Genomic DNA, 27,745 nt, shown 5'->3' with positions numbered 1-27,745 from the left:
TCCCTGTTCCCTGGGCAGTATTTCTGGAATTATTCCATATGTAACTGTGTGAAATTAGGTAATTGTCACTCAGGCGGATGCTGTGAGATAAACAAATAATATGCTTTCACAGAAAGTCTGGGCACTTTCAGTTGGCTGCCTCTACAAAAGGCCCTGGAATGGGAAATCTGCATGCACAAGCCCTTTGAGAACTGTTTCTCAATTTACTTTATAGCCTTGTGGATCTTGTGGAGCCAGCTGCTTTGGCTTTCAAAGCTAGGTATCTGGGGAAATCATCTCTCAGATGCAGATCTTAAAAGGTGGCGTGCCCTGATATAGGGTTCACACCTTTTACTCCTTAGAGAGATCAGGTTTGTGAATTCTCTTCTGGTTGTGTATTGCTGTGACAGTGGTGGGGTTTATGGCGAGTTGTGTCTCAGCCTCTTGAACTCACTTCAATGTGCATTTTTTTTCTCATTCACCCAGTGTGTAGGGGTTGGTAAGCCAGCGTCTGAATTTCTTTCAGAGGAAATTATTCCATATGTAACTGTGGATTTGGTGTGTGTTTGGTAGGAGGTGAGTTCAGGAATTTTCTGTATTGCCATCTTGAACTAGAACTCTGTAATGGAGTTTGTAGGTGATTACCAGAATCTTACCATTTGGGGGATCTAAAACATAAATATTATCCCCATTTGCTTTGGGGCATAGCCCTGTGCCCTTTCTCAGTCCTGACCTAAAACTCAGCTGCTTTGTGATTTCCAGAAAAATAACTGTGTGCTGCCTGAGGATGTGAAGAATTTTTACCTGATGACCAATGGCTTCCACATGACATGGAGTGTGAAGCTGGATGGTGAGTCAACCTTCTTGCTGTAGGGGAACGTTTCTCTGGCTGAGAATTTGGGTATCTGGATGGTTGTCATGAGTTCTCCTAAAGTGCAGCATCCAAAAGCTATGATTTTCCCCTCAAAGCCAACAAATACTATCATTGCTTCACCCACCATCCACTATGCTAGAGTCTAGCTGGTTTCCTTTTTTTGATGATTCCCAAAGCCTTTCTGTGTCTCTCGCAGCTGGCTAGAGGCACATTTTATAGCTTATTACTGAACATTTACCATGAACTTTTAGATTGGAATTATTTCCTCCATTGGCCTAGAAACCATTCTTACCACGATCCTTCTGTCACAAGAGTCCTTCTTTGAAGCATGACTATGGCCTTTGGAGTTTAGAGTGAGAGAGAAATGGACAGAGACTAGACCAATGGTCAGGTTTTCCCTTACCTACATCACGAAGATAGGCAAGCCCCTTCACAAGTGACCCACAGAGAAGAAACGAGTCACAAAGTTTTCATGAATGAGTCCTTGCTCATTATTCTAGAACCTTCTCTCATTTAATCCTCCCAATCCTAGCCTTCTTATGCTGTCCCCATTTCCATCCTCCTTTCTGTCATTTCCTGGATAGCTGAAGTCAACGCAGAGGCAGCTTCTGGTATTTCCCTCCATAATGGTCTGTTCTGCTTGGACTTCATGTAGTCTGTATACCAGCTGTTTCACTGCCTTTGGGTTTTTTTCAGCAGTTGGATTTCTAAGTCTTTGTATGCCATCCGGTGGCCATCATTCTATATGACAAGGATTCTATATAATAAGGAAGATATACAGTTACATGTTCCTTATTTACACCCTAATCACAGAAGACTAGGAATCAGGCAAGGCTGATTCCTAGTCTTCTGTCAAGTTCTCTGCAATGATTATGAAGAAATGACAAATAGAAGGGGCGCAGTCTTCCCTCATGGAAAGCTTACAAGAGAAGAATGGGTCAGTTATATAACCAAAGCTGTTACTTCTATGGGAATTATAACCCTTCATGCAAGGGTGGGGGGAGCAAAAACATTTTTTGGTCCTTTGCTCTTCAGACAGCCTTGATTTCCTTGGGTTCTTTTTGAGCATCCCCTTTTTTAATTTTCTTCAGTACTCTATCCTAATGCATGCAGTGGAGTCTCTTCACCCATGACTCTTGCTAAAAAAGGTTGGTGTTCTGGGGCATATGGTGCATTGGTCCTCTTCCTTCTACTTTCCATTAGACTCCTTAGCCCTGGGATCAAACAATAGCCAGGCTTAAGTTATTCCGGCAGAAGTTCTTATGATGATCATGGTAATAAGGCTGTTTCTCTTTGCTCCTGTTTCCATAGAGCACACCATTCCATTGGGCAGCATGGCAATTAACAGCATCTCAAAACTGACTCAACTCAACCAGTCTTCTGTGTATTCACTCCCAAATGCACCAACTCTGGCAGACCTGGAGGATGATGCACTTGAAGGTAACCTGAAGGAACTTGTGCTCTGAGTTAGAAATTAGCCTGTTTGTTTCCCTTTTATAATGCTGAAAGCCATAAGAAGATGCTGTGGCATTGTAGTACCTTTCTCCAAGCCAAAACCTTCCCTGCTGTGGCTTCTTAGGACCATGGGAATAACATACAAAAACAGCCTGTATCCATAAAGGAAATTGTCATGAAGAAATGCCAAGGTTGAGATTTTTGTTTTGTTTCCAGTACCCACTTCAGGCTTGGCACATAGTTGGTACTGAATGAATGCTTAGTAAATGAATGAATGTTACAGATCACTTGACTCAGCATTTCAGCATCAGTAGCTTTCAGGGAGCACGGACTCTAAAGGCAGCTCTCCTCCTCCCTCCAGGCTCTTTGCCATCTCTGATTCAAATGGCTGCAAAAAGCTATGAGCAACTGCACATAAGTGAGGACTTTGTCAATTAGAATTGTGTTTGGGTGCGTATGTCAGAGACCCAGTTACAACATCTAAACTAAGTAGGAGTTTATTTTTCTCATAACCAGAAATCTGGAATTAGGCTGATGCAGCTGTTTGAGAACATCAATAATAAAGTCTCCCTCTGGCTTTCTTCTGCACCAGCCTTTGGATATGGCCTTCATCCTCATCACTGAAGAATGTGGGCTGTACCTCCAAGCTTCCCATCTATGTACCAGGGAGGAAAAAGAAGAGTAAAAGGCAAAACAACAACAAAAACTGTCTTTTGGCAGAATCTCTTCTTTTTTATCAGGAAAACAATAGTTTTCTCAGAAGCTCCTCCCACAAGCCATTGGCCAGAACAGAGTCAAAAGTTTACCCATAGCTGCAGGGAATCTGAGGAAGTATGGTTAGCTGTGCCAGTGTTTTCCCCTCAAACAGAATTGGGGTTTAAGAAAGAAAGGGAGAATGAATATTGACTAAGCAACTAGTGTCTCCAATACTAAGGCCTTGGCTGCACTGAAGGTCTGGCAGAGAGAACCGATGCAAGGCTTCTCCAACTGCACAAGCAGGTATACACTAGTTCAGGCAAGGCATCCCTTCAGTTGCAGACCACACAAATAAAGCAAGTGCAAATGAATATATTGGTTTCCCAGTGCATATACAAATTAGGTTTATACTATGTTATGGCCTTTAAAGTGTGATTTCTAAAAAACAATGTACAACCTTAATCAAAAAAGTACTTCATTGCTAACATGTCAACCATCATCAGCTCTCAGCAAGTTGTAATCTTTTTGCTGATGGAGGGTCTTGCCTCCATGTTGATGGCTGCTTAATGATCGGGGAGGTAGGTTGCGCAAGGCTGGGGTAGCTTGGCAATTTCTTAAAACAATGAAGTTTCCCGCATTGATTGACACTTCCTTCCATGAATGATTTCTTTATACTGTGCCATGCTGTTTGATAGCATTTTACCCACAGTAAAACTTTTTTCAAAATTGGTATCTTGCTTCTCAAACCCTGCCACTGTTTCATCATCTAAGTTTATGTGATAGTCTAAATCCTTTGAGCTGATTTCAGTAGTCTTCATAGCCACTTCAGTAGGAGTAGAAGCCATCTCAAGAAACTTCTTTGCTCACCCATAAGAAGCAAGTCCTCATCCATTCAAGTTTTATCAGGGGATTGCCAACAATTCAGTCACATCTTCAGGCTCTCCTTCTAATTCTAGTTCTCTTGCTGTTTCTACCACATCCAGTTACTTCCTCCACTGAAGTTTTGAATCCTCAAAGTCATCCCTGAGGGTTGGAATCAACTTCTAGAGTCCTGTTAATGTTCATAGTTTGACATCTACCCATGAACCATGAATGTTCTTAATGGCACCTAGAATGGCGAATCCTTCCTAGAAGATTTTCAGTTTACTTTCCCTGGATCTATCAGAGGAATCACTGGTTATAGCTCCTATAGCCTTATGAAACATATTTCTTGAATATTCAGACATGTAAGTTCAAATGACTTCTTGATCCATGGGTTGCAGTATGGGCGTTGTGTTATCAGGCATAAGAACAACATTCATCTCTTTGTACGTCTCCGTCAGAGTTCTTGGGTGACCCAGGTGCATTGTCAATAAGCTGTAATATTTTGAACTTCTTTTCTGAACAGTTGGTCTCAACAATTGGCTTAAAATACTGAGTAAACCATGTTGATAGAAGATGTGCTATCATCGGGGCTTTATTGTTTCATTCATAGAGCACAGGCAGAGTTGATTTAGTATAATTCTTCAAGGCCCTAGGATTTTTCAGAACAGTCCATGAGCATTGGCTTCAACAAAGTCACCAGCTGCAACAGTCCCTACAAAGAGTCAGCCCGTCCTTTGAGGCTTTTGAGGCCAGGCATTGACTTCTTTAGCTTTCAAAATCCTAAGTGGCATCTTCTAACAGAAAGATGTTTTGTCTACACTGAGAATCTGCTATTTAGTGTAGCCACCTTCATTATCTTAGCTAGATATTCCAGATAACTTCCTGGTTTGCCTTGGACTTTTATGTTATAGAGACAGCTTTTCCTCAGACCTCATTAACCAATCTCTGCTAGCTTCAGACTTTTCTTCTACAGCTTCTTCCTCTCTGTCAGCCTTAGAATTGAAGCTAGCCATGCTCTGGAATAGGCTTTGGTTTAAAGGAATGTTGTGGCTGGTTTGATCTTCTACCCAGATCATTAAAACTTTCTCCGTATCAACTATAAGGCTATTTTACTGCCTTACCATTCATGTGTTCAGTGTAGTAGCACTTTTAATTTTCTTCAAGAACATTTCCTTTGCATTTATAAGTTGGCTGTTTGGAACAAGAAACCTAGCATTCAGCCTATCTTGGCTTTCAACATGCCTTCCTCACAAAGCTTTTGATTTGTGAGAGACGTGCAATTCTTCTTTTCACTTGAACCTTCTAAGGCCTTTGTAGGGTTTTTGATTGGCCTAATTTCATTATTGTATCACAGGGAATAGAGAAGCCTGAGGGGAGGAAGAGAGATGGAATGGCCAGTCAGTGATGCATTCAGAACACATAGATTTATCAGGTTTGCTGCCTTCTGCAGGTGGGTTTTATGGCACCTCAGAATGGTTATAGTAGTATCAAAGGACTTTGGTCAAGAAGACAGGCACAAACCTCACCACTACCACATCTCCCAATCCCCACATTTTGCAGGCCCTTGGTCTCTGCAACAGTGACTATGATAACAGCTCCAGCAGGCCCTGTGGAAGCCTGAATTGTGCCTTGTTAAGGTTGAGTGCCCAACCATGCATACTTCACAGATCTGTTGGGGCTGGCCTCTCCTCACAGCAGTGGTAGTAGATCTCATTTCTCGAGCATACTGGTGCATACATACCTTGTTAAAACATACCCCTACCCTGGCTGGGGACCAAACACTGCCCACAATAGGCAAAGAGAGCCTCTACAAATGACTGCACTGAAGGAAAAAGAGGCCAGGACAGAGGAGGGCACATACAACACATATAGGAGACACCTCTGAAGCTCCAGGTCCCAGTGACAGGGGACACTGCGCTGTAGGGAACTACAGAACTGCTTCTTCATAAGGCCGTTACTTTTTTTTTTTTTTTTAAAGATTTTATTTATTTATTTGACAGAGAGAAATCACAAGTAGACAGAGAGGCAGGCGGAGAGAGAAAGAGGGAAGCAGGCTCCCTGCTGAGCAGAGAGCCCGATGCGGGACTCGATCCCAGCACCCTGAGATCATGACCTGAGCCGAAGGCAGCGGCTTAACCCACTGAGCCACCCAGGCGCCCCAAGGCCGTTACTTTTAAGAGCAAGAGATATGCGGGCGCCTGGGTGGCTCAGTGGGTTAAGCCGCTGCCTTCGGCTCAGGTCATGATCTCAGGGTGCTGGGATCGAGTCCCGCATCGGGCTCTCTGCTCAGCAGGGAGCCTGCTTCCCTCTTTCTCTCTCCGCCTGCCTCTCTGTCTACTTGTGATTTCTCTCTGTCAAATAAATAAATAAAATCTTTAAAAAAAAAAAAATAAAAAACAAGAGATATGGCCGACTTTCCTAACACACAGAAACAGATGCAGAGTTTAGACAAAATGAGACAGAAAAATGTGTCCCAAATGAAAAAACAGGACAAAACCACAGCAGGAGAGCTGAGTGAAACATAATATATGCCTGATGGAGAATTTAAAGTAATGGTCATAAAGAGTCACTGGGTTTGAGAAAAGAGTGCAGAACATCAATAAGATCCTTAAAACGGAGATGAAAAACACAATAAATGAAATTTTTAAATGCACATGATGGAATAAATAGCAGGCTAGAGGAAGCAGAGGAATGAATTAATGACCTGGAAGACAGAGTAATGGAAAGTAATCAGACTGAACAAGTGAGGGAAAAAAGAATTATGCAAAGTGAGAATAGACTTAGGGAACTCAGTGACTCCATCAACATTATAGCGATCCCAGAAGAGAGAAGGTGGGGGCAGAAAATTTATTTGAAGAAATAATATCTGAAAACTTCCCTTATCTGGGGAAGAAAACAGATATCCAGATCTAGGAAGTACAGAGATCTCCCCACCCCAAAAATCAACCTAAGGAGGTCCACACCAAGACACATAGTAATTAAATTGGCAAAAAGTAGTGATAAAGAAAAATTTTAAAAGCAGCAAGACAAAAGAAGACCATCACATACAAGGGAAACTCCATAAGGTTATCAGCAGATTTTTCAACAGAAACTTTGCAGGCCAGAAGAGAGTAGCATGGTATAGTCAAAGTACTGAAAGGATAAAGAGTTCCTCAGATAAACAAAAACTAAAGGAGTCCATGACCACTAAACCAGCCCGCAAGAAATATTAAAGGGGATTCTGTGAGTGGAAAGGAAAGACAGTAATTAAGAATATAAAAAATAAAAGCAAGAAAAATATCTGTAAAAATCAGTCAAGGGATCCGCAAAATAAAATTATGTGAAGTATGACACTATGTACCTAAAATAAGGGGGAAAAGGGAGTAAAGAATGTATTCAAACTTTAAAAGGTCACTGATCAAAGATCATCATAACAAACAATGCAAAAGGTTGATATATTGCAAGAATTACCAAAATGTAACACAGACACAAAGTAAGCAAATGCTGTTGGAAAAATGGTGCCGAAACACCAACATAAGGTTGGCACAAACCTTCAATGTGTTAAAAAAAGGGGGGGGCAACCCCACTATCTGTGAAACACAATAAAACAAGCTATGCCTGGAAAGAGACAGGCCGTGGGAAGAACCCACCACTCAGAGATGTGTGGAGTCCTCAAGAAGGGAAAAGGTCACATCTGCTTCGTGTGTGTGTTGGAGCTTTTGAATACCCAAAGGCAAACAAGTTGTTAAGTAAGTTTGGCCGAGGCTTCCCTCCCTTTGACAAAGTTGGAAGATAGAGGTGGACTGGATACTAGATAGGATTTCAAGGGCCCTCAGCTAAGGACAACATAGCTAGGGGTAGAGATGACATTGTCCTACATACCCATAGAGATAGAAACCACTTGGCCTTTTGGCACCTGCTGAATTCACACTTTTTAGAATAGTCCAGTAGTTAGACCCTAAGTCTTATTAAACCTAATTGGAAAAATACTTTTCTCAGGGTACTCAATAGTCAAAAAGTGGATGATCAGGAAAAAATACTAGGATATACAACCAGGCAAATAAAACTGCTAAAGAAACACATGAAAACCCAAGTAAAAACAAGAATCAGATCTGCTAGAGACATTTAAGACAGCATAAAGGCTTCCTATAGAAGAAAAGTAAAATTTCTCAAACAGTTGATAAATTGAAGAATATAAATAAGATTTAAGTTAGTAGCCTGATAAACCAAGTGCAAAACATATTTAAAAGCACAGATAAATTTAAAAGGGAAATTATGAGGGGAAAGGTAGAAGGGTAAGAAAAATAGAAAATAGGGTACCTGGGTGGCTCAGTTGTTAAGTGTCTGCCTTAAGCTCAGGTCATGATCCCAGGGTGCTGGGATCGAGGCCTGCATCAGGCTCCATGCTCAGTGAAAAGCCTGCTTCTCCTGCTCCCACTCCTCCTGCTTGTGTTCCCTCTCTCACTGTCTCTCTGTCAAATAAATAAATAAAATCATAAAAAAATAAAAGAAAAATGGAAAATAGATCCAGAAGTCCTTTCATTGTCATTACAGGTGCTCATAAGAAAAAGGCTAGATAGAAAGAAACACTAATAAAATAAAATTTCTCTGCAAATTGAAAGGGCTCTCTGAGACCCAGGTTAAACTGGTGAGAAAAGAGACACCTAGCTATTGTATAATGTGGTAAAGAATTGTAGGCTTCTAGGCAGAAATAAATTACTTGTGATGAAATAATCAGACTGATACCAGACTTCTCTCTTATGGCAGTGGAAACTAGAGATAAAAAGCATGTACACATTACTGAGCAACAAGGAGTAAAAATAGAATCCTATGTATACAGACCACATATACCTCTCAGTTTATTTTAAAAAATATGGAAGGATATGTAAAACTTCAAGAATATTAATACTCTAAGCAGAAGACAAATGCAACTGAATGGAGGTCCCAAGATTTGGGAGGAAAGGAAGGGATCAGTTAACCCTCCATGAAAGAGTTAGGGTGCATTTAATTTTAATAGATAGGAGTCTTTCTAGATAGGAATGTGTTGTATAACTTTTTTTTTAGGCTTTTATTTATTTGAGAGAGAGCACAGCTGGGTGGGGGTGCAGACACAGGAAGAGGAAGAAGTAGATTCCCTGATGAGTGCAGAGCCAGATGTGGGGCTCAATCCCAGGACCCTGAGATCATGACCTGAGCTGAAATCAAGCATTAGACGTTCAATTGACTGAGCACCCAGGTGCCCCCTAAGAATTCTTAAGTAATAGTTACACAACACAGGGGCACCTGGGTGGCTCAGGTCATGAGATTGAGCCCCACATTGGGCTTTTTGCCCAGCAGGCATCGGCTTCCCTCCCTCCCCTTTTGCCCCCACCTTACCTCTTCCCCCGCATGCCTGTGCTCTGTCTCTCTCTAAAATCTTTGAAAAAAGAAAAAAAAAAATTCTTGGAAAGGGGGACACAGCGCAAGGAATATTGTAAAACCTACTGTAGTTGATACTTGAGCAATGTGGAGGTTAAAGACACTGATCCTCCATGAAGTCAAAAATCCCAGGAGAACTTTTAACTCCCCCAAAACTTAATTACTAATAACCTACTGTTGACTGGAGGTCTTACCAATAACATACAAAATACGTGTTAATTGACTATTTGTTATGTTTAATATACACTGTATTCCTACAATAAATTAAGAGAAAAGTAAATGTTACAGAAATAGTAAAAAAAAGAAAATATATTGACAGCACTGTAAAAAAATCCATACGTGAGCCCATGCATTTCAGTCTGTGTGTTGTTCAAGGGTCAACTGTATACTGTCTCAGCTAAACCTAAAAGAAAGGAAAAAGGGAAGATATAAAAGTATTATGGGTTAAATTAATGTCCACCCTCTCCCAGTTCACATAATGAAGTCCTAACCCCCAGTTCAGAATACATGTGACCTTATTTGGAAATTGGGTTATTGCAGATGTCAGTGGTTAAGATGAGGTCATACTGGAGTAGGGTGGATCCCAATCCAATATGACTGACATCCTTGAAGACATTTGGAGACACGGGAAGAATGCCATTTGAAGATGAAGGCAGAGATGGTGGGACTTCTACACATTAAGGATAGCCATAATTTGCTAGGAAATTCCAGAAGCCAGGGGAGAAGCATTGAACAGATTTGTTTCCCCACAGCCCTCAAAGGAACCAACTCAGCCAACACTTCGATCATGGCTTTGTAGCTTCCAGAATTGTGAGACTCCAAATTTCTGTTGTTCAAGCTGCTCAGGTTTGGTAGTTGGTTACAGCAGCCCTAGCAAGTAATATATAGAGTGTTCCTGAGGTCCTTAATAGTAGAAAATGTAGGACAAAGGAGGAAAAGCAGCAGAAAGTGGAAGGTCTCCTCCTACTATAGGGAAGAAATAGTACACCTTGTTGGGGGAAACAAGATTACCTTGGTGTTTGAGCTTTCTATTTTTGTGTAATAGATTACCACAAATTTAATGTTTTAAAATTCCACAAATTTATTATATAACAGTTTCATGAGTCAAGAATTCAGCCACAAATAAGTAAGGTCTTCCACTTAGAGTCTTGAGGCTAAAATGAAGGTATTCCCTGATACTGCAATCTTATCCAAGGCCCGGAGGCCTCTTCCAAGCTCACTAATGGTTGGCCTTACTCAGTTTCTTGCTGTTCTGGGACTTAAGTACCTATTTTCTTGCTGGCCATTAGCCAGGGCTCACTCTCAGCATCTTTAGACTACCCTTAGATTCTAGCCACGTGACCCTCTCACAACATGGCAGTTTACTTCTCAGCCAGCGGGAAATGCCTCTGCAGTCTGCTCTTACAGTTTCCTATCATGTAAGCTAATCAAGGGAGTGGCTGCTACATCGTATTCTCAGGTCCTGACTGTACTCAAGGGTGGGAGGGCCGGCAAGGTACAGATATCAAGGAGCAGAAATCTTGAGGGCCTGAGAATTCTGCATGGCACACTGTTGAGGAAAAATAATGGTCTATTGTTTTCAAATAAGGGTAAAGTCCTATTGATCTAATCATGCAAAGGGGGGGTGTAGGGAGGAGGAAGATAACCACTAAATGAATAAAAATCTACATTAAATTTTTAACTTAATAAGGGAATATTCAATCACAGGAGGAAAAATAAATTAGGAAACAAAACATTAGGAGAAATAAAACAAGACCGATCAATCCTGATATTAAATGTGCTGGGATTGAATTTCCCTTTTGAAAAATAAAGACTGTTAAATTGATACAAAAAGCAAAGTTCATCTAGTGTTATTTTTAGGAGCACACTTAAACTGATGAGAAATTTCCTCTTCTGGAAATGGCAGACAGGTAACTCAGAGAAGCCTTCCTCCTGAAGACAACTGAGAAGTCAGAGCGGAATATAAAAACCACCTCCCTAAAAACATCAGAGAGCTAACAAGGTGATGAGGTAATTTCAGATTAACATCCAGAAGACAGAAATCCAGGGGGGAAGAGATTTAAGCACTTGTAGTATATTGACTGCCCTCTTCACAACAGGCTATGAGGATGCTGGAACACTGCAGATTTGCCCCAGGGGAATAAAACAGAGCCCAGGCCTTACAAAAGATGACACCCATAAAAACTTGCTACTTTTTGGGTTGGCACCATCAAAAGCAGTACCCAGGAGACAGAATAAGCCAAAAGTAACCATTTTTCTCCTGGACTGAGGCTCAAGTGTAAGTCCTCTGTGTGGCCCAGAAAATGTTAAATCTGGAAATTGAACTAAAATGATACGAGGTTACTGATCTCCTCAGGGGCCTAGCAGAAACAAATTCACTCTAGAGAAATGGTCTAAAATTGATTGTCTTAATGGTTATATAACTGTAAATATTATAAAAACCATTAAATTGTATTCTTCAAATGAGTAAATGGTATGGTAGGTGAATTACATCTCAGTAAAGCTCTTATATAAAAAGAAAATTCCACCCTGGAGGATGATAATAGTATCTTAGACCTCAAATTGTTTTTATAAATAATTTTTCAAAAAAATACTTTCATTTAAAAAGTAACTAGGCACATGAAAAACACACCACCATGAACAAGAACCAGCACAAATAACAGTTAACCAGAAAGAGATTCATGGGTACTCCTGAGAGTGAATTATTAGGCACAGTAATGCTAATGCACACATGGGGATAAATCCAAACTAAAATTTCAGTAGAAACTAAGACATTGCATATTTGGTTTAAAAAAAAAAAAAAAAGATTCAAATACTGACTTCCTCTTCCTGCGAATGGCAGAGTACTTTTTGCCAAGTCAAAGACTACTATAAACTCTGGAGAAACTTTAAACACAATGACCTAAAAAGATTAGAGAATAGCGAAAAATGAGCAGAAACTGGAGTGGCATCTACAAATGGGAGAAGGGAAGAAGGAAGCCACACTGAGTGAGTGTCCTATTTTATAATCTTCCCCTGTGGGCAGGCCCCATCAGCGTCAGTCAGGGCAGGGCTTCTGAAGCTTGGTGGGACCCTACAGTCTGGACTTCGGATTTCACCCAAGATGGGAGTCACAGACCTGATTTATCTGCCCTCTTGGAACAACAACAACAGAGAAGATACATAAAAATGGTTTTCAAGACACTGACCATCGGGCAGTGAAGGACCATGAGCCTGAGAGATGTAAATAAAGAAGGGAAACCTCAGCTTATGACTTGAGAGAGTTTTCCAGTCCACAGCCTAGAGCCAGGAAGCCAGGCAGGAACTTGCCACACTCCATGAGTTGAAGACCACATGAGATCAAGAAGAGTATTAAGGGCGCCTGGGTGGCTCAGTGGGTTGGGGCCTCTGCCTTCGGCTCAGGTCATGATCTCAGGGTCCTGGGATTGAGCCCTACATCAGGCTCTCTGCCCAGCTTGTCTCTCTCTGCCTGCTTGTCTGCCTACTTGTGATCTCCATCTGTCAAAAAAATAAATAAAATCTTAAAAAAAAAAAGAAGAGTATTAAAATGTAACCTCCAGGAGAAGGAAAAGCCATGTTTAAAGCATTTTTTAGTTAGAAATGTAATTATTTCTGCATTTGCATAAAATTATATGTATGACTATATGTACAAGTAAAAAATAGCCTTCTTATAGGCTTTGTTTTATCCAGTCTCTCCTAGGTTTGTAAACTCTCACCCTCACTCACTAATATTAATCTTTATTACATAATGGCTGTAACAAAAGAAGCAGGAAAGGTTTCTGATGCTTGCATTTCTAAAAATGGCTCTCTTTTCTGGTATGCCATTATATGTGATTACTAGGTAGGTATTTCTGATTGAACAAGGTTTATCATTAATTATAATGTAATTAATATTAAATATTATAAATACATTTTAGGCCAAGGAAAAGAGATTCTAATCAAAAGATCATAAAGTGCTATAAATAAGGAGAAAGCAGTTATTGGGAAAAAGAGATGGCAACATCAGGCTAGATTATTTTGCCTTTATATATTCCCACTCTCCCAAGTTCAGTTTGTTTTTCTGTGCCACCGTCCCCTAGATTCTGTGACACTGTCTGTCTGTGATAGAGAAGCCCAGACAAAAGGCTTAGACATGGGTAAGATCCTGGGCATACAGAGTATAGAATTCACTGGGAAGTGCCTTGGTGGCTCATTCAGTTAAGTGTCTGATGGCTTCAGCTCAGGTCATGTCATGATCTCGGGGTCCCACGCTCAGTGGGGAGTCTACCTGAGGATTCTCTTCCTCCCCTTCTCCCCCCACTTGCTTCTGAAATCTTTTTTTTTTTTTTTTTTTTAGATTTTTTTTTTATTTGACAAGAGAGACATAGCGAGAGAGGGAACACAAGCAGGGCAAGTGAGAGAGGGAAAAGCAGGCTTCTTGCTGAGGAGAGAGTCCAATGCAGGGTTCAATCTCAGGACCCTGGGATCATGACCTGAGCCAAAGGCAAACGCTTAACAACTGAGCCACCTAGGTGCCCCTGAAATAAATCTTTTGGCCCGCATTGGAGATAGTAGTTAAGAATATGTCTGAGATAAGGCTTTTTTCTATTTTTGGCCCGCATTGGAGATAGTAGTTAAGAATATGTCTGAGATAAGGCTTTTTTCTATTTTTCTCCCCCACCCCCCAACCCTAGCAGTGCTGAATAAGTATGTGTTTGAGTTGAGTATGTTTGAGCTTAACTGTTACCTTCTGGGTTTGCAGCCAGTGAGAACCAGCCAGAGAAGCCTCACTTTGATTCTCGCAGCGTGATATTTGAGCTGGATCCTTGCAATGGGAATGGGAAGGTTTGCCTTGTCTACAAAAGAGGGAAACCAGGTAAGAATCATTGACAGGCATGGCCCTGCAGCTGGGTGTGGCAGGATGATCATGCTCTCCAGTCATGACACGAAAGGCACACTCCTGTCTGGACCCATGAGATGCAGCCAGGTCTCTTGGAGATGTAAAGACCCAGTAAGCCCCTTTGGTCCTCCCTAAGCATTCTCTTCTAGGCCAATCACTAGAGTCTTTTTTTAAGCTGTCATCATTTGTCAGTTATTGCAGAAAAAAATGGGAAAAGGAAAATAAGTGAGTAAAAACTAAAAGAAATAGTCATTCTGTTTCTATTAACAGGCTCTATATAACATTCCTCTATAAACATTCCTCCAATGGGTTCACACATCAGAAAAGCATCCCAGAAAAGCATTATCTTTCTTACACACTTATCTACGTAGGCAAGTTAACAACACTAAAAACCTGAATGAGTAGACATCAGTCTTAAGATCTCAGATGAGAACTCAAGAGGAAAAGGCTCTGGCCCTAGAACAACAGCTATGAACTGGCCCCCCAGCAATAGTTCAGGCCCTGCCCTAGGACTGTGGACAAGGCCCAGCCCTCTCCAGGTAGCTCTCAGCCTGTACGGGTGAGGAGATATAGACGATAGAGAAAGGAGGGACCAGCTTTGCAAAGTAGCCTTTCATCCACATCTTGGGTTATAGAGAAGGGTGGGGCAGGAGGGATTGTGGGGTGAGGGAAGCATGTAGGCAGAAATACTAGGTAAAGCTCTGCCATGGGAAAGTGCAGTTGATTTGGAAGGAATGATAATTTCAAATCATAGGGCTTGCCTGGTTCATCTTGTGGATAAGGAGATGGAGCTAGAAGTCCAGTTGTTCCCCTTCAGGCACAGCTTGGAAGGAGTTCGGACATGGCACTGAGAAGTCCAGTAAAGGAACAGCCAAATTAAGATGGAAATGTACCTTTGCACAGGCAGTCTTAGAAGAGGAGACTGGAGGGTGGGGGCCACCGAGGAAGCCATCGTAGCCATTAGACAAGAGATGAACTAGAGGCCTGCAAGAGGAAGAATGGAAGGTCAGAAGTGAGTGCGAGGCTGGCGCTGCTGGGACCGTGCCTGTTTCTGCTGAGCCCGGACCTCCCGCAACAGCACAGGCAGGACCCAGGGCAGAAGCCAGTCTGGGCTCCAACACAGTGGCTGCTCATGGCCCTTCAGCTTCCTGACAGAGACCTCTTCAGAAAACCAGAGCCTTGGGGTGCCTGGTGCGTCAGTTGCTTAAGTGGCTGCCTTTGGCTCCGGTCATGATCCCAGTGTCCTGGGATGGAGCCCTACATTGTGCTTCCTGCTCACTGGGGAATCTGCTTCTCCCACTCCCCCTGCTTGTGCTCTCTAGCTCATGGTCTCTCTGTCTCTCAAATAAATGAATAAAATCTTAAAAAAAAAAAAAAAAAGAAAGAAAGAAAAATCAACCTTTCTGAGTCTGTCCCATCAGGAAAACTGAGACCCCCCAGTCTGTGCCTAGTGGGGCGCGGGGCTGCTGAATGGTCAGCCTGAATGCACGATGGCCAATGCCCAGAACATAAGTCAGTCAGCTGACTGATCAGGTATTTGTACAAGAAGACCAATAAAACCCCTAACCGTGGCCATGGGAGAATGGGCCTGAGGAACTCTTCACTTTATTTTTCATCCTTCCACTACTGCAATTTTTTTTTATTTATTTTTGTTTTTAATAAACATATAATGTATTTTTATCCCCAGGGGTACAGGTCTGTGAATCACCAGGTTTACACACTTCACAGAACTCACCATAGCGCATACCCTCCCCAATGTCCATATCCCCACCACCCTCTCCGGTCCGAATTTTTTTTTTAAACCATGAAAGTATATTGACTTTACAGATAAAAGTAGAAAAGTCTTATGCCATCCATTCATTTCTTTCTTTTGTTTGCTATTTCAGCATTAGCACAAGACACTGAGATCTGGTTCCTGGACAGAGCATTATACTGGCATTTTCTCACAGACACCTTCACCGCTTATTATCGCCTGCTCATCACGCACCTGGGCCTGCCGCAGTGGCAGTATGCCTTCACCAGCTATGGCATTAGCCCACAGGCCAAGGTAAGGGAGAGACACGAGCCATCTCCTATCTGTGGACCGTATCAGAATCTCTGAGGAAATGTTAAATGCAGATTCCCAGCTTCCCTGTCTGATTCGGAAGAACTGGGATGGAGCCCGGGAACCTGCATTTTCATTAAGCAAGGCAGATGGTGCCAGTGAAGGTGGATGGCCTGACTTAGTACTGAACTAAGTGGTTCCCAAACTTGGCTGATCCTCATAATCACCTGGGAGTTTTTTTTCTAATTAAATTTTAGTGGGGGCTTAGGTCTGAGTGTTGGTTTTAGATAAGCAGGACATGCACACAGGAAGGGTGCAAAGTCAGTCTTATTCCCAGGCTCTCCAGCCTCCCAGCCTCTCCTAGAGGCAGCTATTGTTTCTGTTTTTCTTGAGTTTTTCACATAGTACTTTTGCCTAGAAAGCATACAGGCATATGGTTTTCCGGTTACTTTTTTCTAAATCACAAGTGCACTATACTTCTCACGTCATTGAGCATCTTCTTTTCACTTAACAGCCTGTCTTGGGGTTCATTCCCTACCAGTACCTGCAGAACTGTCCTTTTTAGTGATACAGAATATGCGTTGTATGGCTGTGCCTTGTTTGTGTAATAGATCCAGGTGACATTTCAAACACAGTTGCCTGGTAATGCTCTTATACCACCTAGTTTGAGACCAGGTGTGCCCTGAAGAACTTTGGCTGGGTGGCAGTGACTCAGGGGCTCAGCACCAGGCATGTATTCATCTGCTGGGCCTTGCTTTGCCCAAATGTCACCTAACGCCCATCCAGTCAACATTGTGAGGTCAATAAATGTGATGCTGTTTGCCCAGAAGGGAAGGAGAGCACCAGCACACGCAGCTTCCCGCAGCCAGGGCCTGCCACTGGCCTCTGTCACACACCTTCCCTGGGGGGAAGTGCTGCCATACCCACCTGACAGGCGGTATCTGGTGTGAGGACAGAACAATTAGAAAGACACTGATGCTCTGCGACCCACATCCCCATGCTCAGGGCTCACTAGATCAGAAGGAAGGAAGTTTACTTACATTCTCAATCCTTGAGCTGGGTTTATTTTAAAGGTTACGAGACTTAATAAAGCAATGTTGTGTGCCATCACTTTTACCTAAAGGAAGTCCTAACAGATTTTCAAGGCTTTTTTCATAAAAATGTTTGTTCTCTTTGCCTTATCTCCCCACCTCTCTACCTCTGGGTCCCCACTAAAGAACATAAAGTCACCTTTCTCCTTCGAATTTTGACCTCTCCCAATTCTCCCTTACAGCAGTGGTTCAACATGTATAAACCCGTCACCTACAACACAGACCTACTTGCAGAAGAGACCAACTCCTTCGTAAACAAGCTGGATCCCAGCAAAGTGTTCAAGAGCAAGAACAAGACCTTAATCCCCAAAAAGAAAGGGCCAGTCCAGCCTGCAGGTGGCCAGAAAGGGCCCCCAGGTCCTCCCTCCACCTCTAAATCCTCTTCTAGCCCTGGAAACCCTGTCCGGAAATGAGCACCCCACCTCCCCGCGAGCCCCTCGATATGATTTCCATGCACAGATGGCCCAAGCCTCAGATCCTATGAGTTGTACCATAGCCATATTCCCATCACAGTGAGCCAAATCCTAGGCCTTCTGCTTCCATTAGCATTAGCCAGGAGTTCAAGGGCATTCTCAGGTCTCCCCCAGAGTCCTTGCCTCATCTCTTGCCTCTGAGAGAAAGTTTCAGAACGTAAGTGTTAAATAGAGCTGTTAAGAGCTTCCCTCTCTTCCCACCCCCAACCCTCTACACCTGTCAGTGGTGATGAGAGAAATCCTGTGAAGAAACTGCTGATTTTGACCCATGAGGCATTAGAACTGTGCTGTTCAGTTGGTAATCACTAGTCACAGTGGCTGTTTAAACTATATTAAAAATTCAGTTCCTCAGTTGCATTAGCCACATTGTGCACATCCATGTGGCCAGTAGCTTCTGTAGTCAACAGAGATAATGGAACATTTCCATCATCACAGAAAGTTCTGTTGAGCAGCACTATATTAGAATATTTTCATGCTGCCTTACTCAGATCAGTTCATTTTTGTTAGAAAATGTGGATATCTTGATTTGATGGTTCATCATGTTCCATGAAAATTCTTAAAGATACAGTTGTGTATATTCTTTATTTTTCCTAATTCTCTCTGGTCCTTTTTCAGCTTCCTATAAAAGTTTGTTGTTTACAGTTTTGCAGTGTATTTATACATTGCAAAAAAAAAATTTTTTTTTAAGAGGAGGTAATTCTCTGCTTAACCTTAATATAAAAACAAATTCCCAAGCATTGTTTTCCATGACTCCTCATAAAGAGTTTTTATGAAATCACTGTTGACAAGAGCTGTCCACCTGCCCTGCCTACTACTCCCAGCTTTCATCAATTCATGGAGTGGCAGAAAGGGAAAAAGAAGGACCAAGCTGTCAAGAATAATAGCTGAAGTTTAGTCTATTAGAAGAATTGTTTTGCCAGAACCGATCGAATCAAAGGGAGAACCAACCGCACAAGATCAGTGATTCTAGCATGTGGCATCTGCTCCAAGACAAGTCAGAGTTAGAAGAACATAGAGCAGGCTTGTCCTCCTGTCCTACAGCCAGCCAGCCTCTAGTGCTGGTGGGTCCCTAGGTTACTTTGAACTCAGCCCTGGCCCTTTTCTAGTTCTCACAGGTGCAGCAGCAGAGGAACTAGGAGAGCAGTGGTGCCCTTCACATCAGTGGGAGTCCTCAGGAGGCTATAGAAGAGAGAAGGAAGGGGGCTCCGTGAAGGAAAGGAGAGCAATGAAGAGCCAGGCTGGCTACCTGAGGTGCAGGACCCAGAGCGAAACAAAGATGTGGGGCCTCATGTCCAAAAATTAGGAAAATAGTACCATTAAAAGTACTGAAATGTTCTTTCTTCCATGGTCTCTCTCACATCTTGTTATGCGGGGTTTTTACTTGCTACTTAATGCTGTCCTAAGTAATGAAAAAATTTAAATTCTAAATTATAGCATTAATTTATTCATCTTTATAGTACACAATTCCTGTTTTCAGTGCAACTAGAAGAGAAGTGAACTCATGCAGAATCACGAAAATTTGTATTTCATAGCTTATGTGTACATGTTGTATGATATACATATCTTATCCTCACTAGAACACTGGAAACACTGCAGAAAAGCCTTGCTCAACTATCATTTCCCTCCTTGATATGTACACATTCTGTCAACACTCTTTCACCTTACTGATGAGTAATGAAGGACTAAAAGAAAAACTAGGAGCTGCCCTATGTTTTCTTTTTCTCCTAAGTTGTCATTTTCAGCAGACGTGGATGACTAACAAAGGAAAATGACAAGAATAAAATAAGAAAAGTAACAAGAGTAGAAAAAGGATATGACGGGGTTCCAGGGTCATTCACACTTCTTAGAATGCTATTACCTTTCTTTTGCATTCAAGTCATGTCCGGTTCCAATGGAAAGCATGGCCTCTTGGGCTCTAAGTGCCCCCACTTACTCAGTTGTAGGAATAACTTGCTTATATTGGATCTCTTCTCAACCTGCACATGGTGGGTCTGCTGGAATTCTGTGCACACCGGCATCACAAAGTGAATGGGGTGGTGGGGAGCAGTGGACACCCTGCAGGGATCGCCTCTGCTCCTGTGTATGTGGTTTTGTCTCATCAGACTTCACTTATAAAACACAAGTTCAAAGACAAGATTAAGAACTCCAGACAGTGACAGGAGAGCATTCAACCATGTGTGGGGCACTCTGTGATGATGCCCATCACATGCCTGTGAAGCCGCCCCCGTGAAGGAACAAGCTAGCTCTCCTGGGGAAAGGTGCAGACAGCCCGTAAGCTCGGTGTGCTAGCTGGGGAGAAAATTCACCCATGAGAGTTGTGTCGCCAAACCAAAGCAACTGACATGGCAGGAGGCTCTACCGTAAATCAGCTGCCCAGAAAGAGATACTCTGCTGGAATCACAAAATGAGAATCAATGGCAGGATGCCTCACGATGCACTGGCGTAGTTAAGATTGTGCGCGAAGTGCCACATCCTTGTGCTGCATGGGTCCTACAGCCCGGAAGTGCCCCAGCCAAGGACGGGACTGACAGGGGGACTACCTGCTCATAATAATCCATAGAATCTCTCCCTTGACGCTGTGCCTCCCCAAACCTGAATATGCATCCCCGTCATTGGACTTGTGTGTAGAAAATCAGATACTCCTGTCCCACTCCAGACCCACTCAATCAAAACTGCAAGGAAATACCAGGACTCTTCATCAACTGCACTTGTGACAAGAATGCTGACCGAGCCCGAAGCTTTCCACCTAATGGGTCTGAGGGGTTGTGCTTGCACTGCATGGACATGAGCTCAAAAGCTGTTTTTCATCTAGAAAAGCACGGACAATGATTGGATCAGAAGGACCAAGGGGCCCTGTGTGAACACATGTATTTTTTAAACCTTTTATTATGGAGAATTTTAAATATTTACAAAGATGGAATAACAAACCCATGTATGCATCACCCAGTTTCAGCAGTTCTTGTGACCAAGCATTTCTATGTATCTGGTCTTTGCCCTTCCTTCCAATTTTAATTTTTAAATAATTCCATTTTAATTCACCTGTTGGTTTTTAAGTTACAGTTCTTTGCATTACATTTTTAACTGTTCCTCTAAGGATTGCAATATATACAATATATATTCTGTTTTCTGTTCAATGCAGTACCCACTCAGACATAGAATCCCTAAGTAGCCATGCTTCTATAGTAGAACTCTGGCTCCCTGACTGCAGGTCACCGGCAGTAGGTGGGTACCTGTTTATACTGACTACACTTTAGTCCTGGGGGTCTTGTGATGAATTTTCTTCTTTGGTTTAAGCTAACCCAGACTGGATTGTTTTTCTAGCTGAATATGCCCTGGTTAGTACACAGCCTCCATTATGGAGCTGTTGTGAGGATTAAATCAGCTCATAGGTGAGCGATCAGAATAGTCCCTTCTTTTCCCCTTCCTCCTTTATAATGTGACTCCAACCTTTGTTGGACATAGTTTTGTAGACAAGGTGTTCATTTCTTGGAGTAAATATAGGCCTAAGCAGTTTATATACAAATTTCACTCCCTCCCCCAAAAAAGTGTGTAAAATGAATAAAACAGTAACAGAGGAGATACAAAGTGTATTCTCTCATACCTGTGCTATCCAGTACTCCAGCGACTGACCACTGTAGCCATCTGAACTTAAAATCTAAAACTCTATTCCTCAGTCTCTCTGGCAGCATGTCAAGTGTTTGGTGACCACCTAAGTTTAGGGGCTACTCTACAGAATGGTGCATATATAGAACATTTCTGTCACCAAGGCAAGTTCTACAGGGCAGCCCTGACCCAGACCGCATGGGACTTGTCTTCATCTCACAATGCTCAGAGTAATTCTGCTGCGAAGCCCTTTTATACTTCTACTGTACTCAAGAAATCACCTGAAGACACTGCATCCTAGGGCGTGGCTCAGGTCATGATCTCAGGGTCCTGGGATCGAGCCCTGCATCTGGCTCTCTGCTCAGCAAGAAGCCTGCTTTCTCCTCTCTCTCTCTGCCTGCTGCTCTGCCTACTTGTGATCTCTGCCTGTCAAATAAATAAATAATGCCTTAACAACAACAACAACAACACTGCATCCTTTCCTACTTTACTCTTTTTATACCTCTTGGCTCACAGGGAAAGTCAGGGATGAGGCAGCATGTCCCTTCACTGTGGAAAGGCCCAGCAGGCTGTGCAGGTTCTGGGCTTTGCTCCGTGTGGCAGTCAAAGGCTATGAGGCAGCTCAGCCTCTTGGCCTCTGCTGCGTCCAGTGTGGAAAGCAGACAGAAAGAAAACAATTTTCTGCCTCTTTGAGCACCTTCTTTCCTCTGCCCTTAAAGGAACAGGCAAGCCTGGCTTTGAGAACACCCTCCTGAGCTCAGAAATAAGAACATTTCTCAAAGTACCTACCATTCCTCTGGAGATAGGCTACCTTTAACCACAGCATCAAGACTGACAAAGAATACCTGGGAGACCAACCAGAGCAGGGACACAGTCCTCAGAATGGTTCAAGTCCAACTAAGGGAAAGACCTTGTCCTTCAAGCAAAAGATGCAAATAAAGACCAACTATTAAGGGCAAGATTAAACCTCTGGAAAAACCGCTTACCTTTACCACAGCTCCAGTTCCCAACTGTCTTCTTTTAAACTTTATTTGTAAATAAGGTCATCCTTTGGGGGACAGGTGCAGGCAGATTTCTCTTGAGGGTGCATTTACATGTGTGGAGGCTCCTGAGGCCCATCTCCCACGGGTGGCTCTAGACTATGGCCAGACATAGGTTCTGAAACAGTATTAGGATTCCAGAACATAGGCTTATTAAGCAGGATTCCAGAACATAGACTTATTAAGCAACTTAAATTAAAAAAAAAAAAAAAACTTTTTTCCTTTAAAAATGTGATTCTAAAATGGACTGCTGTGGCCTTAATTACTAGTAACTCTACAAATCATGTTTTAGACCATTTTTTAAAAAATGGGAAATCACCTTCAATATTATCCATTAAAAACAGGAAGAATTCAGTCAAGCACAAGCCAATTCAAAAATACATCTTCTATCATTTTTCCATAAATACACCCTTAAAAATTTAACCCAAGGGTGAACTTCTATATACATATGTTGATTGAAGAAGTTGTCAAGTTCCACAACCTTTACAATTTCAGGACAGTTTTTCCTCCAATGAGATTCAAATTATTTTTTTCATACCACATTCTGAGAAGGGATGCTGGATTAGAACTCATTTTTTTTTTTTCATTGAGACTGCATTTCTAAGGTTGGGTTAAGGCAGGAATCAACTCTTTTCCCTTTTCATTTCCAATCTTATGCCTTAATCTTCTGAGTCAAGAAGGTCTCTGATTTGATGAATTACACTAATCCTGTGTCCAGTTCTACATCCAGCTGCTGTGTACTGAGTTCTGGTAAAGATGACCTTGTTCAAATCAGTGTATCTAGGAAATTTTTTTCAGAGACAGCAGTTGTAAAAGCTTTCCCTAGCACCCAGCTCTTCCTGCACAGCTACCACATTTTTTATTCTTATTTGAAGGTTGAAGTTTGCAAAAGTATAAATATTCCATTGGGTACACAATTCAAGTGTTTTTAGGGGCAACTGTCTCCATTTCCTAGCCCACTTCCCTGCGCAGAAGTATGTTGCTGTCCACCCCTGGAACCACCTTCAAGACAGCAATGCAGGTTTAAAAGCATTTCTAGGCAGAGGCTATTAAGGGGCAGTGGTTCAGAAGGACATTGAGCTTTCTAGTTTATTTTCTGAAAGTGTAAGAGACAAGACCCCCTCTTGACTGGGTCCAGCAAATAGTCCCCAGTACTGCAGCAACCCCTCCTACCAGTACAGGAAAACCAGCTGCTGACACAGTCACAGAAAGCACCCTACTTACCTTGAGGTTGATTTCATGCTGTGTATTTGTAACACATGGTGCAGGGCCTCTACGGAGTATCTTTTCCATTTGACCAAAATCCATCTCTTCCTGTTTCCATCTAAGTCAGTTAACGTCTAGATTATATCAAAATGAACAGACGAAAATGTGTTAAATAGACTCCAGCTGTCTAGCCCCTCTAAGAGGGGATGAGATGAGGAGGTGAGCACGCCTGAGTCTCCACAGACACAGCGACTGGTCCATGCAAACCTCTTCCGGCTCCACCAGCCACAAGCAAGGAACCTGCTGCATCCGGTCCCAGACGTGCAACAGCCCAGCACACGCTGACCCTACAGCATCTGAGGAGCTGAGTGTCCATCAATCCCCAGTGATGGCCACTTGGGTGACTTGGAAGCACACACTTGGATGTACTGTTTTTCATTCTCAGTTGTTCTAATTATCCGGCTGATTTAATTTTCCTGTACATGTAATGCTCTACTTCTAAATTACAAAGCATTCTGGAAGCAAATCATTGTTGCTAATCCAGGAGTTAGGAACAATTTCCACTAAATCAACAATTGAAATGGTGTTTGTACTACAAAATCATAAATTTGTACTTCCTCAGGTGGATCATCTTAAACAAATACACTTTTTAAACGCAGTAATTAAATAGGACTCATTAAGAGAATATAAATGGCTTGGCCCTCTCTTAGTTGAGTACCAGCAATCTGACTAAACTCTTGCCATATCCTCTCACCAGTCGGGAGTAGGAATCATCACAAAGTCACAAAAGATACTTCTGAACCTTCCCTACTTAGGTGTACACGGATGGCTGGGTGACTGATGTACACAGATCACTGCCAGTTAATCATTAATGTAAAAACTGCATGGTTAGGAGCCCTCATCAAGTTTAGACGGTGCTGCTGCATGGCCTGCCACCAGGCTTCCAGGGTTTGGGCTTGGTTAGTGTGGGGCTGACTGGCTTTCCAGCCACCAGGCCCAGCCCTGGGTCAGTCTGGGCCAGATGCTGAGAAGAGAACACGTGGAAGCAAGGGTACTGCTGATTAACAGGCCTTCTTAAGGGTTCTAAAAGAACAAAACCAGGACCAATATGACAAGCCGGCACATTGCACTTCCTATCTTTTGCCCCTGGGCCAAGTCATTCAGTCCCTCTCTTCCTTACTTCCAAGGTAAAATGAAAAGGCAGAATGGCCATATGGCTTATATAAAGTCATCCACAAGTGACCACACAGAGATGCCGTCAATACTTGAGCTCTTTTAAAAATCGTTCAGAAAGTTCATCCCCCAGAATTGCCTAGCAACATGATTTTTCTACCAGAGAAACTGCCTTTTGTGACAAACATTGATGGGGCATTTTAATATGCTGTACCTCAACTGCATTTGCGAAGACATTTTATCTCTTCTCCAACAATCGGGTATTTTTATTTTTACTCACTTCTCTCGCGAAATGTATAAATAGCTGCAGATTAAACTAAAATTTAATTTTAGTTGATGACTACCTCTAATGGCCCTAAGGGGAGGGATCATGCATGACTCTCCTTTTCCCAGCTGAATCCGCAGCTCCTGGCACAGGGTCACCTCTATAAATTAGGTCCTCGCTGCATATTTGTGGCTAATGGTTGTTATTAATTTTCTAGAGCTGCCATAACAAATTACCACACACTTGGTGGCTTAAAACAATAGGAATGTATTCTCTTACAGTTCTAAAGTCCAGAAGTTCAACATTAGTTTTACTGAGCCAAAACCAAGGTGCCAACAGGGACATGCTCTCTCTCCAGAGGCTCAAGGGGAAAATTTGTTCCTGGCCTCTTTCAGTTTCTGGTGGCTGCTGGCGTTCCTTAGTGTGTGGCCGCATTGCTCCAATCTCTGCCTCTCTGTCTTCATAAGACCGTCTCCTCTTTTGTGCATATAAAACCTCTCTCTACCTCTGTCTTAAAAGGACATTTATGATTAGGTTTAGGGCACACCTAGATAATCCAGGATTATCGTTCCGTGTCTGGGTCCTTATTCAAAACTGAAGACACTCCCCCTTTTTTCTTTTTAAAGATTTTGTCAGAGAGCACAAACAGGGGGAATGGTTGGTAGGGGGAGAGGAAGATGCAGGCTCCCCCCTAAGCAAGGAGCCCAATATGTGACTCAGCCCCAGGACCCCGGGGATCATGACCTGAGCCAAAGGCAGAAGCTTAACCGACTGAGCCACCCAGGTGCCCCTTGCAAAGATCCTTCTTTGTTATAATATTTACAGGTTCCTGTGATTAGGGCCTGCTCTCTTTGGGTAGCTGTGCTTCAGCCTCCACAGGTGGTATTTAGTGATACACTGTTCAGGGCCATGAGCAAAGAAATGGTGGATTTAGGAGCAGTGGAGAATGAGGCAGCTACCCACAGGTTAGGAGCTCAGAAACCAGGTCTCCTGACTCTGATCCTGCTCTTGCTTCCTGCACTGTGTTCAGTGACGAGCTTGGAAGAAGACAAAACAGGGTCTTCAACACTCGTGGGGCCTGTGCATCCTCCCTTCCATCTTTCCATCCTCAAATCCTCAGTAAGTTATTTTTTAAATAGAACAACAACAACAAAAAACTTTAAGATTCCAAAGACACCAAAACCCAGGCATCTTTAACAGAAGAGTTTGCCTTCTTCACTGGCAGTTCTATAATTTCCAACTAGATTTAGAAACAGGCATGAGAACATCCATGGTGATGACCAGCAAGAGTAGCGAAGCATCTCCCAAGGGTAAGGTCACTGAATTCAAAAACGAAACAAAACAGAACAAAAACACTGATGGAAGGAGCCAGAGGAAGTGGCAACAAGGAAGAAATGAGCAAGAGCAATAATCCTTCCATTTCACCAAAAACTACTAAACAGAGTTCTCTATAAAAAGACTGTACCTAGCTGTAACCAAGAAATTAGTTGACCTTGCTTGCTTCCTCTGAGAATTTTTTAATCCCTAAAATAAACTTCAGATTTAATCTGGCACTTCCTTCTGAACGTGACCTTTTATTCCAAAGCAGTGTCTCTCAGCAGAATGCCAAGGGCCTCTAGAAGGTCATCAAAGTATCTGTTCGCTAAACAGGGCAACAATAATGCATCTTCCTTTTGTTTGCACATCCCGATCCCCAGCGACACAGATATACTATGTCTGGGTTCAGTGCCGAGGGAACAGGCAAATGCTCTAACGGCTAAATCATAACACAATATTACATGTTATTTAGAACCATAATAAAATAAGCATTAATAACTCATGTATCTTTTTCGATAAAGTGATTAAACTCCATTGTCTGTAATATACAGACCTACTCTTGGCAGATTCCAGGCTTTCCTGGGCTGCTCACATTCATTACATACTATTTGACCAATAACCTGCTGGAAAGAGCTTCCGGCTCTCAGTAGAGTGGGGATGCAGACGCGGGGGGACACAGTCACGGAGGCCTGTGGGGTGAACATCCGATCTTTGGCTCTTCAGACAACACGACTACATCTTGTCTCTAGATCACAGACACCAAGTTCAGGAACACAGAGTCACAGAGTTTTTAAAAGGGACACAAACACGGAATTAATGGCTTGAGGATCTACCCATGCAGTGGTTCATCTCTCCTTCTCCCCAGAGACAGAGGTTCTACACCAGGAACCGTGAAACCCCGGGCAGAGGGCTTTCCGTGGAGGCTCGACCACCACCTGGGCACCAGCCACCCCTTGTGGCCCCTGGCAGCGCCTTCCCCACCAGACACCTTACCTTCTGCTGACCAGTACTCAAGTGCTAAGGACTATGTTTGTCGCTCGGAGGTTCTTTGAAGACAAAATTTTGTTCTGTTTTGTTCTGGGGACTCAGAAAATTTTTTGAGAAAATGAATTTTTACGTAAGAAGCAAGTGAGAGAGTTGCAGAATAGTTCAGATTTTAAATGCTACTCTAATGGTTGTGTCAACATTACAATGGAGCAAAACAAAGCCCATGGGTCAGGTGATCTATGTAAGGTCACTGCTAGCAAGTCTTGCAACAAACACTGTAACTACATAAGTAGTTACAAAGAGCACATAGGCAGGCAAACACCAACAAGAAAGCCAAAGGGCCTGGAGGCCATTCCAAGCCAGAGGCATTCTGATGAACCTGAGGAAAGGTTTTCCTGATAC

General features: G+C 42.6%; 1 protein-coding gene and 1 long non-coding RNA gene across 4 annotated transcripts in view; one reads left to right on the top strand and one right to left on the bottom strand.

The window, feature by feature from the left end:
- TPGS2 (tubulin polyglutamylase complex subunit 2) overlaps positions 1-19,092 on the top strand; it is a 59,997-nt gene extending 40,905 nt beyond the window's left edge. For 2 of the 3 annotated variants that reach the window (XM_004752267.3, XM_013055965.2), the window contains 6 exons: positions 742-829; positions 2,165-2,293; positions 14,007-14,120; positions 16,031-16,191; positions 17,462-17,615; positions 18,859-19,092. In XM_004752267.3, the coding sequence (XP_004752324.1) occupies positions 742-829; positions 2,165-2,293; positions 14,007-14,120; positions 16,031-16,191; positions 17,462-17,615; positions 18,859-19,055 (843 nt within the window). In that variant the 3' untranslated portion in view covers positions 19,056-19,092. The remainder of the gene's footprint in view (positions 1-741; positions 830-2,164; positions 2,294-14,006; positions 14,121-16,030; positions 16,192-17,461; positions 17,616-18,858) is intronic. The other variant, XM_013055964.2, reaches the window with a different exon arrangement.
- Positions 8,973-27,517, bottom strand: LOC123387634. Its single transcript, XR_006602095.1, has 5 exons — positions 27,350-27,517; positions 23,620-23,735; positions 22,342-22,513; positions 13,992-15,128; positions 8,973-9,668 (listed from the first exon to the last, which is right to left on the bottom strand). It is a non-coding gene; the product is annotated as an uncharacterized LOC123387634 (long non-coding RNA).
- Between the last annotated feature and the right edge of the window lie 228 nt (positions 27,518-27,745).

The sequence above is a fragment of the Mustela putorius genome, unplaced genomic scaffold, assembly GCF_011764305.1.
Source record: "Mustela putorius furo isolate JIRA1106 unplaced genomic scaffold, ASM1176430v1.1 tig00003858_pilon_pilon_pilon, whole genome shotgun sequence".
NCBI classification, from domain to species: domain Eukaryota; kingdom Metazoa; phylum Chordata; class Mammalia; order Carnivora; family Mustelidae; genus Mustela; species Mustela putorius.
The sequence above is the reverse complement of the archived record's forward strand: the minus strand, read 5'-3'. Positions and strand labels throughout refer to the sequence as shown.